Source organism: Ceratotherium simum, chromosome 12, assembly GCF_057802395.1.
Source record: "Ceratotherium simum simum isolate JZ-2026a chromosome 12, ASM5780239v1, whole genome shotgun sequence".
Classification (NCBI taxonomy): domain Eukaryota; kingdom Metazoa; phylum Chordata; class Mammalia; order Perissodactyla; family Rhinocerotidae; genus Ceratotherium; species Ceratotherium simum.
This window is the reverse complement of record NC_141911.1, coordinates 68,912,189-68,931,192: the sequence shown is the minus strand read 5'-3', so window position 1 is coordinate 68,931,192 and position 19,004 is coordinate 68,912,189. Positions and strand designations below refer to the sequence as shown.

General features: G+C 41.4%; 1 protein-coding gene across 2 annotated transcripts in view; it reads right to left on the bottom strand.

The window, feature by feature from the left end:
* Positions 1 to 894: 894 nt before the first annotated feature.
* Positions 895 to 19,004, bottom strand: part of ELOVL6 (ELOVL fatty acid elongase 6) — a 139,980-nt gene continuing 121,870 nt past the window's right edge. For both annotated transcript variants that reach the window (XM_087437741.1, XM_014784594.2), the window contains 2 exons: positions 10,247 to 10,398; positions 895 to 3,286 (listed from right to left, as the gene is read on the bottom strand). In XM_087437741.1, the coding sequence (XP_087293867.1) occupies positions 2,862 to 3,286; positions 10,247 to 10,398 (577 nt within the window). In that variant the 3' untranslated portion in view covers positions 895 to 2,861. The remainder of the gene's footprint in view (positions 3,287 to 10,246; positions 10,399 to 19,004) is intronic.

Below are 19,004 nucleotides of genomic sequence, written 5' to 3'. Positions count from 1 at the left end.
AATCTATTGCAGCATAGTGGGGCAGCTATAAAAACTTGCCTGCCGAAGTTTTTCTGGAATGTTAACTGACAGCAGGATTACCTATGTGGCAGTCAATTCTCTGGTAGGTTTCAGATTTGCTATGGGCTAGTGGTCCAGCCTCATATCTTGATAAAATTAAGCAGTTAAGCTGAGATGTTAAAATCATTGTCTGGACTTGTAACACCAGAATTTTGTTTTTTTCAATGTGTGGTTTTTCTCCTCCCATGATAAACATTGGAAATATCTTTAGCTAATTTAAAAACTATTTATTATACAGTCAACCTGTAAACAAAAATTCTAAATTATCTCACCAGTGAACACAAGCACGAACCTGTATCAAGATGAAAGTGCTTTGGAAGCATCATTTTGAGTCTATTTAAGGTCTATGCCCATTCCTTCACTCTAACCTGCAATAAAGGATCAATGACAAATCAATAGATTAAATAAGTAAATTAAATCAACCAGAGGAGCACTAACTGTTCCTTCAATTAAACTTAAGTCAGCTCTTATTTGGCCTTTTCCTCAATTTAATTATTCTGTCCATTTTCGGTTATAAGAACAAAAAAGCTTATTGCACAGTATCATGTATTTTCAAAGCTCAAAATAACAGTATTTGCATCTTCAGAATCTATTAGTTGTTATAGCAGGACCCACTTTTTCAGCTCATGTCAGTTTTTGCCACAATAATAATAAAATAATAATAATAATACATTCCTCCATCAATTGCTGCTCATCTATGAACAAATCAAGACATCAGAGACTGTTCACAATAATTTAACAGATGCGGCAGCTCCCCCCCTGCAAACCCCGCCCCCCCCCGGGCTATCAGCCCTGACTTGGTCTGCATGGATTCTTTGTTCACTGTTCAAACCATTCACACAGAATGGAGTAAAACTTTATTCTTTTAAATTCACACATAGACGAGATGCTGAGAAAGCCCTTGTCATCTCTGACAGAGAAGCAGAGCAGCTCTGTTTCATGAATGACAGCACAATTAAAGCTAAAATAATATAAAAATAATTTGAAAAATCCCTTTTACTGTACACTCTCAAATAAAGCAAGAAGGATAAACGACAGTTTCTTTTTCTGCTAGCCAGAAAACGTGTTTCTATTCATTTGGGCTTTGAAATTGGGTGCACCCCACGTCGGAGTGCATACGTGTGTAGTTCTGTGTGTAGAATCTATGCAGGGTGGTAGCTCCTAATCTTATCACCTAGTTTGTCTAATCCTTAAGCTACTTAACCAATTAGAATACTATTATATCACATTGAACAACTTTACGTAATCGCTTCTTTGAAATACTAGGAACATTTACACATTTATTTGGCTTGTAAAGGACTGAAATATTACACGTACTATTATATTATCTAGCTTTCTTTTTATTTCTTTAAAGAATATGGCTCTTAGTAAGTTGATTTTCTGAGTTCCAGAGCGAAAGTCCCTTTTAAAAAATTTCTGAAGCTCACTCGAAGCAGGAAGAATGTCTTCTGATTTGGCCAAAAATATGACGAGTATTTTATATCACTTAAAATTTGAAGGATAAGTCTAGAGGGGGCCTTTTGTGGTCAACTGTTCAGCCAAACTTGCCGTTGAGTGTGTTTGTTGAAGTATCTCCACTTGGCCAGCAGAGGGCACTTTACACACCTCTGCACTGCTAGGGAGCAAATGCAGAAGATGCAGAAACACAGTGTTCACTCATTATCGGGAGAAGCCCTGCAGATTCCTTTGAAATTCACAAAAATATAGAAAATATGGACTGTACCACAGGGTTTCATTTGGAAAGTTATGAGAATGTGTGAAGTCAAATGGGGTGGGCGTACACATTGTCTGTCTGTTGCCTTGATTTTCCGCTGACTTCTCTTCCCTTCCCCAGCTCAAGAATGGTACTGGGCTGAACCCTTTTACAGGTAGGTCAGAACCCAATTTCAAGCCATTTGGTTGACTTTTATCTTTTCTAGTCTGTATTTACTCTTCTTTTCAAAAGCCTAAGGGCCTCGGAACCAAGGATAATGCTCCGTATCTCACTTAAGTGTAGAAATTACAGCTAATCTATCAGAAATGCTCTGAGGTGGAGCTGCCCCTGTAGGAAGTGGGCTGCATGGCTTCCATCCTCCTGGGAAGGATCTCGGAAAAACATTGTGCCCGTCTGGTTTTGGCAAAATCACTAGCCCGAGGCTGTGCTGTGGAGAGAAAAACACCAGTCTTTCTCTTGGTCGAAATAGAGTTGTTTACATCTGTTTTCTTAATCTTAAAAGATTAAGGCATCTTTTCTCATGGGGGCTACATCTACTAGCCTTTCTTAATAAGGCTTTAATTTTTGCAAAAGCATCATTGTTCTGGATACACACCCTGTGTCTCTTCCATTTTTATCTATTACGCTGGCTCCAGTTTAGTGTCGAAAAAGGTGAGAAAGGATTGTGTGGGTATGTGCTCACACAGTTTTTTAAGTAAACTTCTTTCATCCTTAGAGAAATATAACACTTAGTAAATACATTTTTTTTCATATAGTGTTAAATTAGCCTTTGTCTGCCTGCTGTTTCTCTTTCTGCCTCTGGCTCACTTTTGTTCTCAATTGTCCTAGAGTTGACAGATGAAGAGGGAATGAGGTCCTCCAGCAGCAATCCTTTGAGACGGAGGTGCCCTCAGTGAGTCCTCACCCAAAAAGGATCATAAACTTACTGGGTTAAGTCAACCTAATCATCCCTACGCTGCCGTGGGCTTTGTGTTTGCTCATGTGTTGTGTGTGTGTTAGCTGCACCATGTGAGTCCTTGTGCCATTTTCTCTTGTCTGTTGTTTTTCTTGATGACCCTGAGCTGTGGCTTCCTCCTCAGTCCCAACACTATTCCGTCTTCGCTGTTTTCCTCATCTTGCCGATGTAGGCCTCAAAGAAGAAGTGGCAGAAGAGCACAAGGTAGCTGAGGTACATGAGTGAGGACCAGAAGATGTTCTGAAAGTGAGAGTGACACTGGTCATGCTGCATCCAGTAGAAGACCAGGTAGTTAATGACGCAGCCCATCAGCATCTGAGTGATCTGGGACAAGGTGATGAACATGGCAAACTTCCGAGAGACCCGGAACCCGGCTGCTCGCAGGGCATAGTAAGAGTACATCACGGCGTGCACGCCGTAGTTCATGGTCATGAACCAGCCACCCCCGGCGACCATGTCCTTGTAGGAGTACCAGGAGTACAGGAGCACAGTGATGTGGTGGTACCAGTGCAGGAAGATGAGCTTCTGCTTCCTCAGGATGATGAATATCGTGTCTCCTGAAAGACACAAAGGGAGAGGACGCATATGAGCCCCTGACCATGACACAATGATAATTTACGTTTTTGCAAGAAGCTAGAGATCTTGAACTAGTACTTGAGAGTGAGATGGACTGGGTTAGACTCCTGGACTGATATTTACTAGCTGTGTGCCCTTGGGGAGGTTACCTATCCTCACTATTTTCCAGTTTCCTCATCTGGGAAAATGAGGATAATCACAGTAGCTTGGAATTGTCTGAGGATCAAATTAAATAGGATAATCAACATGCCTTCTTGGCACATGGCAAGTGCTCAATAAATATTACTTTCAGAAAGGTGTTTTACACAAAATCTTATTAATTTTTGATCTGGAAGGGACATTAGCAACCATGTGGCCTGGTTTCTAACTTGACCTACATTTTAGGAAATATCACCTGGAAGAGTCGAGTGACTTCTAGATCATTCATCAACCGAGGGAAGCAGATTGGAATGCCAGTGCCCAGCAAAATGTTCTTAAGCCTCTCCGTAGGAGTAAACCATTTTTCTTTGGTACATGACAAAAGGTACCCCTCAAAAACATATCTTTGTAAGCTTCCTATAAAGTGAAGCCCTGATACACAGTAGTTAGAAAACTAAAAGAAAAGGCAAAAACAGAAAAGGAGAACAAAAGTCATCTTCTACCACATTTGCTGAAAATGGTAACTAGAATATTTTATACCAATGAATCAAGTGATAAAAAAACTGAGAATGATACACATTTTGATGGAATTAACTTTGAAAAAGCTTTCCAAGATCTATCAAAAATTTTACTAACAATATCCCTTTGAAGAAAGAGACCACTGCTTCTAAGGGAGGAAATTTACATTATAGAAGCTGGAATTATGCTCAGGTAGGTAGATGCTATATATTTGAAATGATTCTCTGAAAAGTTTAGGGATTTTGAAAAATATAGTGTAGAACTCTTATGTAAAAATGGATGAAGAGCAAGCATAGTAACAAATATACCCAATCCCATTTACAAGTATGAAAAAAGGGAAGAGATGCTGGGACGTGGGATAGAAACGTTTACACAGGTCAACACTTCGTCTCTTCTCTATCTCTGTTCTCAGATATGGGAAAACCCCACACCCTTCACAATCTTTGGTGAACTCAAACTTGACTTCTTTTTGTATAAGAAGGAGAACCAGAAGGTCCCTCTTCTCATTCTGAAATTTAATTAAGCACAAAGGGAATTAGTACTTATCCTAGACTTATCCCTCATACTTCAAGGACACCCTAAAACGTCTAGCACTAGGGAAGGTCAAAGAACGCTGGACTTTGGAAAGATTTTAAGTTTCTGATGGCTGTGGTTGGGATACAGGTGGTGCCCCATTCCATCCAGCAGAAGCTGTTAATTTATTTCCCTGCTGAATTGTTAAACATTATCACTTCCTTTTTGTTTAGAACAGAAAAGGAAAGCTGCCAGTTGCTGCATTTCTGAACATATTATAAAATTTTCTCAGACGTCCTCTTCTCTCTTGTGACGTGCCTGCCGTATTATGCCTGTAAATGTCAGACAGACTGACAATGATTGATGGTGATGGTAACTCTCACTTGTATACTTAGGGGACAAAATTGGTGTCAGGAGACCTGAGATCTACTTCTTAGTGTTAAACTGTGCTATTTCTGTGTGCCTGTCACAGATCCACTATTCTGTGTAATTACTACTCTGTGCCTCCTTTCCTCTGTAGACTATAACGTAGGCACAATAATTCCAGCCTACCTTTGCTTACAGCAGAAAGAAGGTAGAAGTCCAAGGAATTATATGTTAAAAACAAATTTAGTCATTCATAATTAAGAAGATGTTGTTTATGAGTCTCCAAGCATGAACTAAAATATATATCCCACACAAAATCCAAACACATTGTAATAAAAGTCATTTGTCATAAAGTAATAAGCATTTCATCCTTTTAAATTCTTTAGATTTAATATCATCGCTTTTACATTAAAACTTTATTGTCTCTGAAGAATGATTTCAGTGTGAGGAGCGTAGTAGGGGACTAAGACAGACCATGTTAGAATGGGATACCCTGGAGTGGGAAGTGGAACCTACAACTCTGGAATCAAAAATTGCTTTGTGTTTTTCCCGTCTGAGTGGGGGTCTCAGGTTCAATCTGAGACACACTAGGCGTTTCCATTTATTATGGGGGTGTGGGGGCAAAGGACATGTCATGAGATCTTCAAAACAAAATTAATTTGAATTCAGTGAAGAATTCTTTTCACAACAGATATGCAGGATGGTAGATAGAGTAATGAAGATGAGCATCTTCCAGTAAGGGCTCTGGAGCCTCTCAGGAGTACCACTCCACTGCCATCTCAAGGCTATGGTCCCCAAGAAGGCTGCTGAACCAGAGAATGGTAGTTTCCCTTGAGTTAGGGGAAAGTGGTGGGGTTCCAGAAGGGCTCCCTGAGACCTCCCATGGTTCTTTTGATACTGCAGCTGAGATGTATCAGTCATGCCACTCTGGCAGTTATGAATTATTTTTCCTCTGGGGGAATCACATAATATCACATTTGATTTGTCATGAGCCAGTCATGCCAAGCCATGGTACTTACAGGCTTGTCAAAAACTAGAGTGACCTAGAAATGCACACTAAAGATAAGCATTGTGTATATGATGTTGGCCAACCAATCTTTCTTGGCCAAAGGTCCGGTTGGCATTATGGAAAGGATTTTGGCCAAGTATAAGCCTTTTGACTCTTGAAAGTTTAAGCCATGTCATGTATTTTAGCTACCCCTGGTTCATGTTCTCTCTTTACCGTGGTCTCTCTAACCTTTGGCTCAGCTATTTTCAGTCAAGAGCCAGCCTGCAGGCAGGGCATGGTTCTCAGACCTACATGTCCCTCCTGAACTATATCTTCTGCTCACATGCCGGTTGAGTGCAGGTGTCTGTGCAGCTGTGGAGAAGTCAGTCAGCATCTGGAATCCCCAGGGCACGCATGGCCACCAAGAGATGGAGAGCCTACTCTGTGTGGTTTGTCATAGATGGCTGTGTCCCTCTTTGCAGAGTTAGCTGGAGTTCTGCTGAGTCAGGGTTTCAAAAACAATGACAAGCTCAACTGAGCAAGGACCTAGACTCAGAGCAGATGTTTCCAAGTTTTAACAAAACCAAATCTCAGCAGCTTTTAGTATAATTCAAACAGTAGGCACTCAAAGATTTTGGCACACAAAGCAGGTTGGTGGCTCTGTTCCCTCACTTGTTCTAGTAGATTGCAGTTCTATAATTCACTACAACAAGCTCATTGTTTTCTGCTGAAACAGAGAGCCTGTCCCGCTATTAAGAGTTGAGTGGAGGGGGGACCGGGAGACAGTGTTCAAGGGGTAGAGAGCTTCAGTTTGGGAAGCTGAAAAAGTGCTGGAGGTGGATGCTGGTAATGGGTGCACGATGCGAATGTTCTTAACGCCCAGCCCTATACACTTAGAAATGGTCAACTTTATTTATGTATATTTTGCCACAGTAAGAAGTTTAGTGAAAACTGCAGACATGCAGGCTTTGGGGGGAAAATAGAGTTTTAGTGTTGAACATGGAAGAACCGTTCTTTTTTCACACAAGACCTTTTCTTTCTGGTGCTTGTAAGGGAGTCCAGCATCTTAGAGTATTGAAAAGCAGAACTAGTGACCTAAAAATAAGAAAAGTTCTAAATAACCCAAATGGATAAATCTATTTTTTTTTTTTGGTGAGGAAGATTAGCCCTGAGCTAACACCTGTTGCCAATCCTCCTCTTTTTGTTGAGGAAGACTGGCCCTGGGCTAACATCTGTCCCCTTTTTCCTCTACTTTATATGTGGGACACCACCACAGCATGGCTTGATAAGTGGTGCATATGTCCATGCCCGGGATCAGAACTTGTGAACCCCAGGCCACCGAAGAAGAGCACGCGAACTTCACTACACCACCGGCCGGCCCCAAATCTTTTTTAATTAAATGGTAGTGACCAAGGTTTTCTAAGAGTAAAAGACTGGGAAGTAATTTAACCTCCAAATGACAGACAGACATCCAGGCAAACATGTTCCCTCCATGAGGGCGAGGGGCTGGCTGTCTCCGAGACACTCAACTGGCACTGATTTTTGGATCTATTTTGATCCAGCAGTTTACCTTGGGAAGGCCACTGTCAAATGAGCTCCAGAATATTTGAAAGAAAATTAATCATATTTTAAATTGAAAAAGGGTTCTCGGACAATGAAAATATCTGTATAATGGATCTGAAATTGTGTGAAGAATTTGTATCACTAACTAGCCTCGTTAAGGAACTGTGTCAAGATGAGGATTTTATTTTTTCCAACTCTTCAGCCCGTTGTCAACACTCAATCCCATATTTTACCTGTGAGGGATGGACTGATATTTAACCTATAAACTAGTGATGCTAGTGTATGAGGCTTCTCCAGGGAGAGGGATTATCAAGACAATGGCACAAGGGCTTGAGTACCGCTCTGTCTGGGCTCATGAAGGAAGACCCCATGTTCAATCATAATGCGTGCACAGAGGCAGTAGGGAGCGGCATGTCATGTCTAGAGTAAATTAAGACAGGGGATTAATAACCATCATTAGGACCAACTCTAACAAGACAGAGGATGATAGCAAGACAGCCACCTCTGGGCACTGCCCTGATAGCTCATCTGGGAATCCCAACTCTGCCCACCCTCCTAGAACCTTGAGTTCAACCTGGACTAGAAGTGGGAACAGAGAGCACAGGTCTAATCATGTCTTTGAAGGAAAATGACCACTATGGATAGGTTGGGGTGGCTCTTCAATAAATTATTCCTTCAAAATGTAGAAGGGACTATTTTTATTCTCAAGTCCCTCAAATACAACTGGATAAAACTCAGAACCCAGAGGAGCAGCCCTTGTAGGGAAAAGGCATTTCTAGAAGAAACACTAAGGCCGCGCCTCTGCAATTTGAGGCTTAATGGCCAGAAGCATAGTGATACCATTTCTGATTTTTTAAAAAAATATTTGTGGAGGGTAGTGAGGTGGGAATTGTGAAAGTGCTCAAGGGGGCATGTGGGGAGTCACACTTTCCACACATTCACTGCATTCATGTATCTGCAGTCGGTTCTTCACCAAGAAAGATGGGGGGCTAATAAGGATACTTATCAATGTGTACAGCACAAATGAGAAGTTGGGGATATGATATTTCTCAATATGAATAATTCTCAAACTTTCATAACGTATGAATTTATTTTAAAGATAAACGTCACAAGACGGCAAGAGTGAAGAATATGTGTTCACACTCTCGGACCAACTCCAGTTTGAGACCAAGGATCTGACTCAGAAACTCGATGAGTCCAACTAAAAAAAACAATCACTATGAAGGAGCTGGCAAGACTATCTTTGGTTTCTAAATGAAAACATAAAATTAATATATTCTCATAGAATTTTGAAATTCCTAAAAATATATCTGCAGACTTTCAGGCGTTATCTGTAGCTCCAAGTTTGAAAAATACTTCTCTGCCCTAAGATTCTGCACCTAGTGGTCCCAATTCAAATATAAAAAATAGCCTCCTGGGGCCTGGTACATAAAATTCGTATTATAAATTTCTTTTTAGATAAACTAGCCGTCCCATTCCAGCCCCTATTACATGTTTGGCCCATGGCAAGTGCTTAATATAAATTTACTAAATGAATGAATGAATCTACACTAATGCATTTCACTCTAAGACTGTTTACACAGGCTTGTGTGTGCGTGCACACACAACAGCGACATCGTTATCTTGGACTATGTAGAAGACCCATCTTTGTACCCCTGTGCCTCTTAGGAAAGGTTTTCAGAAGAACTTTTCTTCCGCGGCTCTTCCCTTGTCTTTGACCTGGGAAGGCAATGGTCAAACCAACAGTTCAAACCAATTGCCAGCTATGTGTAGACGGCAGACGTGTGGCACCCGGTGGAAAGTGGGCAGGTTGCTGGAGCACATGGGAGAGACCTCACATCCTCTGTGAACAGACACGGAACATGCACCAGGGGCACCTTACAGAAAGACGGTTGAGAGCTTATATTGTAGGCGGCTTATAATGAAATTGCAACCTCTCATCCCCTTTTTAGGGGCAACAGGAGAGGGAACACAATCTATAAATAAATATTTTGAACTAAATAATACAATTCTTAATTCCACATAAGAAATTAAGAAACCCAGAGGATGGCTAGGTGCTCCCTAAGGATTTACACCAGTTTGCGGCACTGCTCATGGATGAACTCAGAGCTTATCATCACCAGTAGATCCCTTTCTCTGGCAATAAAGATATTTTTCCAGAGAACAGTGCCCATGTCAAATCCTTGCCACTTAATTTTTTGCTGTTTCTGCTAACCTGTATCACACTTACAGTCAAGTCCATTAAAGAGTTGAAGGAAAAACCTTAGGAATCCACAAACATAGCCAGTATTTCAATTAATTTCTAGAAGGTGAACTACATTCCTTTTCTCCATGGCCCATCTCTCTGATGATTAAAATCAAACAACAGCAGAAACCAACCCTTAGCACTTGTTAATGAGAACTGGAGGAGACCCCAATGGAGATCTCAACTTGCTGGTCTGATCCGAACTCCAGAGATGAAAACAGCCTTCGATACGGGACTGAGAAGAGCTGTGTTGCTAATTTCCCCCCACATTCTAGTGTTAGCTCAGCTCTCAATGGGCCTGAGAGGAGGGGCTGTGTATGTTTTATAAGCCTCTAAAAGTGTATTTTCAGCAGTGCTTGGAAATCTGCACATTCTATGTAAACTATTTTGCCTTTCATACACACAACATACAATTATTTAAAAGGAGGGAGGGAGGGGAGAGAGAAAAAGACAGTGTAAATTAGTTAAGAACTCAAAGTCATTAATTCTAACTTTCTTGAACCAACACAATAGGACCTTCAAATTGTTTATTTCTTTGTTCATTTTGAAATAAACATGAGGGATGTGTAGCTACAAAGAGTGGGGAATGGAAGGAGAGAAGACACTCACCTAGTTCTGGTGCTTTGCTTAGCACAAAGGCATAAGCCCAGAATTTGCTGACAGGTCCATTGTAAAAACTCTGGTCACACACAGACTGCTTCAGGCCTTTGGTCATCAGAATGTACACCATATAAGCACCAGTTCGAAGAGCACCAAATATACTTCATAATGAAAAGAGAAAAGAAACAACATTCAGGAGAATAATTTCACGTCTGACATTAACCATATTTAGAAGACTACCTGCCATTGGTGGGTAACAGGTATAGATGAACCATAATAATTTGCATTTACCCAGAAGCATCTTAAAATGTTTTGTAAACAAGAGTAATAAAACTTCTCAGTGCTTTATTCTGAAGACCATACACAATGCCACTTATTCTTCATCAACGTTCCAAAAAATGGTCATGGATCCAGGGCAGGATCTTGTGAAGAATGCTGGTAACCTTTGTGTTTCAGCTTGAGAACTATCCCTTGGGAATGAGATGAGGTTGGCTGAAAACTCGTGGAATTATCTCCATTCTGTCCCATGTTCAATCATTCTCCAAGTCCCCCCGGCTCTATTCCCCGAATGTCTCTGTTTATTTCTTTCAGCCAGCTCTTCCCTCTACACCTGGACTGGCCGTATCAATCGAGGCCTCCTTGGCCTCTCCTTGGACTCCTGCAGCAGCCTCTGAACCACTGTCCTTGGTTACCCCTTCCCATTCTCTAATCCATCTTTCTCATGGAAGCCAGAGGGAGCCTCCTTCAAGGCTTAGCTCTATCATCACCTCCTCCAGGAAGCCCATCCAGGCTCACGCCTCTGAGCTCCCCGTAACCACGTCCTAACTCTGCTCGAACACTGTTCTGCAGTGCCCTGTTGTGTGTTTGCCTCCAACAGGCATGGGTGCTCAAAGATTGTCGAAAAAGCAAAAAACTGTTGAAAAACAAACTGACATATGGAATTTTGATCAAGGAACCGCTATGGAGACAGGCGAGCTTGGGAATGCGTAGAGCTCCCTGGTGTAACCTAAGTGTGAAAGGACATGGCACTGGAAGGAGCAGCTCCACTGTGGAGCGAAGCCCTCAGGCGCATGTCCCAGAGGATGCACACCACACGCAGAATGAACCGCGAGCTGGTTGAACAGTTGGGCAGACGTGCTCGCCCATCCTTGTTCTGGCAGCATCCCTTGTAGGTTCTAAAAGTCAGTCAGGAGATAAACTAGTGAATAACTGCAGCTTCCCCAAATTGGGAAACAGGAGCTTTCGTTGCTCTTCAGAGGCACTAACTTTTACCTACAATGTCCTAGAGTTGCTCTGCAATAAGTCATCCGACTAGATTACTCTGTCCATAAACGTGCACCGGCCAACTGGAACTAAAGGTCAACTTTGCAGAGAACCACGGCAACGGAGCTGAACTCCTGGCAACTGTCTGTCAAGTTGGGACTTTGTAAGTAGCCTCTCTAATGACATTAAATGGAGTTACTCTTTCCAACATATGAAACAGTCCCGCATAGGATTAGATCCTACTTAATCCTTCAGTGGCTTCAAAACTGTACTTAGAATGAAACCCCCAACTGCTCACTGGATCTGCAAGGCTCTGAAGGGCCCCTCTCTCCACCATCTCCTCCCTTACTTCCTGCCATTTTCTTCCTGCTCACTGCGGGCCAATCATTCCAGCACTTTCTGATCCTCTCAGTTTTCTGCCTCAGAACCTTTGCATATGATATTCTCTTTCTTGGGAAGCTTTTCTCCTGTGTTCACCCAAGGCTGCTCCTTCTCACTTTCTTATCTCAAAGAACTGTCCTCTCTTAATGGAATGACCTCAGTCTTTACAGTCAATAACCTGTCCTAATCTGAGAGTGGGGAGTTATATTTCATTGGTAAAGTCAGATAGTGGAGATTTTTTCTGTCTTATCTGAATTGATTTTATGTTTTGTCTTTACCTCACTAGATAAAGGCTAAATTTTACCACGAAAAATTGCAACCATCACCAAATTAGGGTTATTAGCAGATTGGGCGCGTTGGTTTGCTGCTATGGAAGGTAATATGTAAATATGGCATCTCTACTGAGCATATGTAGCAGATACTGTTGGTTGCCTGTTCAAGAGCCAAGTCCTTTCCTCCTCCTCCATATTAATATCCTGATTTTGTTCAGGTTCTCCCAACTCAAGATTCCCCTAAGGAGAGTGACCTTATCTTGATTTAGGAGTAAATCTTAAATACCTAAGCAAGTTTTAGTAATCCCATTTCCCTTACCAGTGATTTGTTAGGGTGCACATTGACCCAATTCTAGCCAACATGATGAGAGGAGAGGGATGCTGGGGGCCTTTTGGGAAAGATTTCCTCGCTCTTTACCATGTAGTGGCTGGAAGTGCAGCAGCCATCTTGCAACTGTGAGGGAGCTACCTTGAGGACAAAGCTGACTCAGAGAAGATGGCAAAGTAGTCCTTCAAGATGTGATGAGCTGCTGAATTAACCCATCTTTCAGTGACCCTCTCACAAGACCTCTCGTTTTTGAGATAAAGCTTCCTTATTGTATAAGGAATTCGGAGCTCTGCTTTCTATTACTTGCAGCCCAAAGCACCCCAGCAGACACAACACACAAGATCTGAGCTTCAGTAGACTTCTGAACACTATGGCCACTTAACATTTTGTGGCTACAAAATGCATCTAGTCATAGACACTGCTGATGAACTAACTCCATCAGTTGTCTGCTTTTCATAGACCAGTGGGAGAGACGTCAAAGACTTTTGTACAAGCCAAAAGCAAAGAAACACACAAATGACACACTTACAGTATGTATCCATCTCTGTTCCTTAGCCCCAGATGTATGATTTCTCTGAACCATCAGCACATTGGACACAGCAGTCTCTCCCCGCTGGTTCCAACCCACCACACCAAGGAAGCAGGCCCTGCCTCTACCATATTTTGCTGCTAGACGGTGTGCTTCATACATGATCAGAGTAGACCCAAAGAAAGTACCTTTGGAAGAGTTCTTTCCTTTCATCTTTTCGAGTCTAAAAATCATTGTAGTTTACACCCAACTTCTTAAGTATTGGCACAGTTTAATTTATTCTTTCAATTATTAAATATTTATTGGCAATGTTCTTAGATGCTGGAGTGACAAGAATCAATCAGCTAACTCTGGTGGGTGGTAGTGTTGGTCGTGGAAGACTTCAGAGGAAGTAGTATTTGAGGTAGGGACAAACAGGTATTCAAAGTTTGAGGGTTACAGTACAAGGAGGTCATTTCAGAGCACTGTAGAATTGACAGTTTAGATACCATGGTGACCCACACTACTGCTGACAACAAGTGCATAGAATATATTATTGTCCCACATCTGGACATAAGCCTCACTCCCTAAGCTCTGAACAAATAAGGCTGACTCAGAACAGAGGACAGTGCATTTTTCAGGGAAACCATCAGGGCCAGCCATTGGGCCTATGTGTCAAAGGCAAAGGCGCTTTGTTGGGATGTGACAATGCTCCTGCTGGGGAGCTGTTGGGAGGCTGCTGGGCCAATGGGATGATTGTTATTTGTGGGCAGCCAGTAGCTCTGCCCCTGGCACATCCCAGCAACGCTACACTTTGGAACCATATGGCTTTTTATTATAACTGGACGAGGGGCCCTTAGACTGTGATACTTTACCAAAATATACTTTAGAGAAGGAAACATTTTTTCTTCCCTAAGTTACATCATCTCGAGGGACAGTGTCATGCAAGAGACCAATATGCACCTTCTGTTCTGTTACCCTCAGGCCTTACTGATACTCACGGGAGACACCGCTAATCAATCTTGACACTCTTTCTGGACGTGCCTGGACTTAACATCAACGTTCTCAACCAGTCTAAGCCAGTCCAACAGATGAGAGTGGCAAATTCCAATCACAGTGCTCTCACTTACTAGTTTCCTGACTGGGCAGATTACTTAACTCTCTAAGTCTTTCTTCATCTGAGATGATAATAATATCTAACTTGCAAATTAGTTCTATGAATTTTGTAAGACAATATAAGTAGGGTATTTAGTTAGCACAGAGCTTCTGATATATAGGTGCTGAATAACACAGTTTTTATTATATTATTATTATTTTATTACTGTTCGCTGTTGTAATTGTTGCTGTATTACTTGATCTGTGCTTCAGTGTTTAAAATCACTTTTTTCTCTCTCATCTCATTTGTCAGATAAGAGAGGTTAAGGCTAATTATCCCTAAGTGAAAGTCAAGGAAACTGACATACAGAATTTGATTTGCACCAAAGATTTTTCATGTTAAGTATTTATTTTTAAGTGTTCTATTTCATGAGCCAAGTTTTCACAAAATAAGTGACAGCTAGCAAGTTCACAATGGGATGTGAAAAGAGCATTTTCCGTAGAATGTCTTGAAGGAGAGACTGTCGGTATAGAAGAGCATCTGGTTCTTGTGAAATTCATCTTTTGATGAGGTGAAAGATTATTCTAAATCTAGGGCCTCAAAGAGGCTGAGAGCCTGGGCCATTGGGTTTAATGATGGGAGATGACTACTATGTCACATGCCTTTTCCCAGCTGTAAGGTCACACTGGTATCCTTTTTTCCCTTTGGAAGAAATATATCATTTTTCTTCTCAAAGCTGAGTTTTGATTATAACACTTAATGGAATCGGGGAGAACTCGGTGGAGGCAGCAGTGGCTGTTTCTGCTGTCCTTCAGCCACATTAGGCACAATGCAGCAAGGAGTTCTGGAGAAACCACAGCCTTGGTCAGCTGAGGTGCTTCTTCTCAAAAGAATGTTCTGGATTCCTAGTTCAGAAGAAGCTTGTTTCTTCATTATTAGCCATTTGCCATGGCATGTACTCCAGGAAGTGCCAAGAATGCCCACTGGGCTGCTATCTGTGATACTCGGGGTGGCGGGGGGGAAGCTCTATTTGTACTATATATACATTTCTGCATTGTTCAACTGTTTTAAAGCAAGCATATATTAGATTGACAATTTTAAAAATACGTATTTTTAAACAGGTGCCTAGCTGCAATTCAAACACTGAATAAACAATCACATGGTACTAGCTTGCAAGGCTTTACTCGAGAACCTTTTAGTACAAAGCTGAGATACACCACTAATTCCTGACCAGCCCATGGACGACACACGGGCCTTGGGACTGGTGGAGAAAGACTGAGGCATTTATTGAATCAACACCTCTGTCATCAACAACCACCAAGTGTCAGATATTATAGGCTTCACCGGGCAGGGAGAGAATCTCTACAGCCTACTGCTGGAGACAGGAAACATGTAAATAAACAAAAATATATGTATAATATATAAAAATCTCAAATTCTGACAGAAACAATTTGTGGTATAAGTATTGGGTCCTTTCTAAGACCTCTAAGGTCCTTTCTAGGAGAGAGATGGCTAATCTTTCAAACCCAGGCTCTTACCATGAGGTCTGACCATTTACCCACTTGAGAAAAGGTTGAATAACTCTGTATTCTAGCCTTCCAATTTTACTGCCATCTGCAAGTCAAAGGGGAACATCTCAGTAACGACTAGAAGAATTCCAGAATTCTGCCCTGGGAAGAAAGAGCCTTGGGTATAAGTCATCAATAATACTTTCAATCATTTCAACATGAACACCAATAGTTGATAAAACAGTTTTTACACTGTTTCCTTATTGGCCCTCAACTTAAGTGTAAGGTATTTTGGAATCAAAACAAGGTTTCTCAGGGACCTTTTATTCTGAACTGCCAACCACTCTGAGCCCTTCATCCTGCTAACTCAATAACCAAAGGTGCAATTACTTCCAGGATTGGGCAATGAAAATGTTTTATTAAACTTGTATCCTATAATCAGAAAAAGGAAAAAAAAAAAAAAAGTGTGCAATATTGTCAGTTGTCAATACATGGTAACAGCTGATCCAATACTAGCAACTCTTCATAAACATAGGAGAAGTCACTGATTTTCCTGATAACAAAACTTGAATTGCCATTTGTCTTAGACTCTGACAGTTTCCAGAGTAGGAAGAATACTCAATGATCCCAGAACAGGCTAAAGCAAATTAACAACAACCCCCAAATCCACAGTAACAGCTCTAGATTTGGGAGGTGAGAGAGGATTATGGTGCTTGCAACACTGAATGATGGCATCTCCATTATCATGTCTCAGTCGACCAAGTGCAACCCAACTTCTAAAACTTTTCCACACCTAACAGGCATCCTTAATAGAGAAAGCCCACTTTAGTTTAGTCTAGTGTTTAGCCTTTGCTAAAACACATTTTTCAATAATAATAATAATAATAATATAACAAGCCATCAAAGTGTGGGTTTTTTTTGGTCCAATAAATCAGCAGTTAAATGGGGATATACACTGTACTTTTTTGATAATTTACTTCCTCTTCTCCTCCACTAACAATTCAGAGTGTACAATTTCACCTTTTACTGAGTGATCATTTCTAGGTTTGACTCATTTATCTTGATTGGGATCTTTAACGAGATATCTCCACTAGAAAGTTTGCAAGTCTTTCAAACATCTTGTGGATCAAGAAACATGAGGATAAAATTGCATATTATATATATCAAAATTGAAAATACATCCATCTTCTGACCTAGTAATTCCATTTTTGGAAATATAACATGCCGTTAGGTATATTTGTAAAAGTATACCTAGTTATATATTTTGTAGTATTAAAAAGATGGTTAGGACATAATCTAAATGTCCATTGACATGAGAACGGTTCAATACATAACGATGAACACAATACAGCTATCGAATATACGTAGTAGATCGCAGTAAGAATTTCCCAAAAGAAATGTAGCACCTGGCTATAGAACCTGTAACATTTTAGTTTTAACTGGAAATTTTGATTAAGATTGTGTGTTGTTTCATAAAACAGACAGGATTTTCTTTTACTTGAGCTACTATTATTATGTTTTAATCTGAGATACAGGAATTTCATCTTCTTGGCAGGACTTGTAGCCGCCTCAGCCCCGTGGGGGCCACAGCAGAAGACGGCCCTGGCTACTTCACTCCAACTCTCAGACCACACAACGCCAGCTTTGATTCTGGCTGACAAGTATTTGACTCGGTGCAAGCATTGTGCTAGATGCTGGTGTGGTGTTTCACATTTAAAGAACTTTATTGAGCTCCTACATTGTGAAATTTGATTTCTCACAACAACTTCATAGGGAACCATTATCCCAGTTGTACAAAGAAATAGGCATGGAAAGGGCAGGGAACTGGCCCAAGGTCATGCAGTTACTAAGTAGCAGACTCTTCTGACTACACCTGTAGCACTGATCCCGAACTCCCTGCCAGGCTTTCCTTTAGGTTAGTGGTTCTCAACCTGCCTGGACGCTACAATCGCCAGGAAGCGCTAAAACAATTCCAATGCCTAGGACCCATCTCATACCAATAGACCCAGAATCTTGGATGTGGAAGCACCTGTTGTCTTAGCTCTGAGTTAGGGACGCCTTGGAGACCTCACCCTCCAAGAGGTCTTCCTGCCTGCCCTCCCCTACTCCACGCCTACTCCATGCACCTCTGGATGAAGCTGCTCAGGTAACTGATGAAGAAAGTTGCCTGGCCACGCAGCACTGCTGTCCTGTGGGAGAACACTTTTCCCTGCATTTTAAGCCTTAGAGTTCTGCTAAATTTTACAAAATTAACGTCTTCTGGTGGGCATGCTTTCTTCCTTTGACTTATCTTCTTTATTCAGTCTCTGATGGGATGCTGTTTAATGCATTCCAGGGCAAATGGAGACTTGCCCACAACTAAGGCATTTTGGCTTTCAATTACATAACAAAAGAACAAGGTGCTGGTTCCTGGACTTTTACAATGGGAAGAAAGAAATAAAAAACTACCATTAGTCACCCCAATTAAGTACAGCAGAAAATTAAAATAGGGGAGTTGTATGAACTAAAAAAGAACCTAAAAATAGGTGTGGGCAGTAGTAAAGATTAATGGTGAAGCCACAAAACTCACCAAGACCACAAAGTGGTTAGTCATCTTGTTTCTACAGCAAACTTTGTTCCTTTGAGAAAACTCTAATCTCTTTTGCAACATTAACAAATTATTAGGACAGTGACAATTCCAGTGCCAAGTCTCACGGCATTGCCCCATTAACTCCATTGCACAGTCTTAAGCAGATTTCACAGCTGCATGAGGAAACCAAACTTCTTTTTTTTCTGAGGGGTGATTAATGAAAATTTCATTGGGAGAGAACTTGAATCATGATATATAACATTACCCGTATAAACAATCTCTTCTCCAACTCAACCCAATCAAATAAAAAAACTGAAACAAAATAAAAAGGAAGGAAGGAAGAAAGGAAGGAAGGAAGAAAGGAAGGAAGGAGGGAGGGAGAGAGAGAGGGAGGGAGGAAAGAAAGGGGAAAAAGTCATTATGACCCTCAGTCTTCCACATCCTTATAACTGGGGACTGGGAATGTCCTTTTGGATTCCAGCCCTAAACTTCTGTGACCTCATGTTATAACTTTAAGAAAGGGAGGAAACATAAGTCATCAGTCTCTGCTCATTATATGCCCAATTTCTTCCTTTGGGCTTATTAATCTAAAACTCCATTATATAAAGGTGATATGCCCTGCGCCTATCCTACTCCCATTGAAAAGGGTTTATTAAGGGGCCGGCCCCGTGGCTTAGCGGTTAAGTGTGCGTGCTCCGCTACTGGCGCCCCGGTTCAGATCCCGGGGGGCGCACCCACGCACCGCTTGTGGGGCCATGCTGAGGCGGCATCCCACATACAGCAACTAGAAGGATGTGCAACTATGACATACAACTATCTACTGGGGCTTTGGGGAAAAAAAA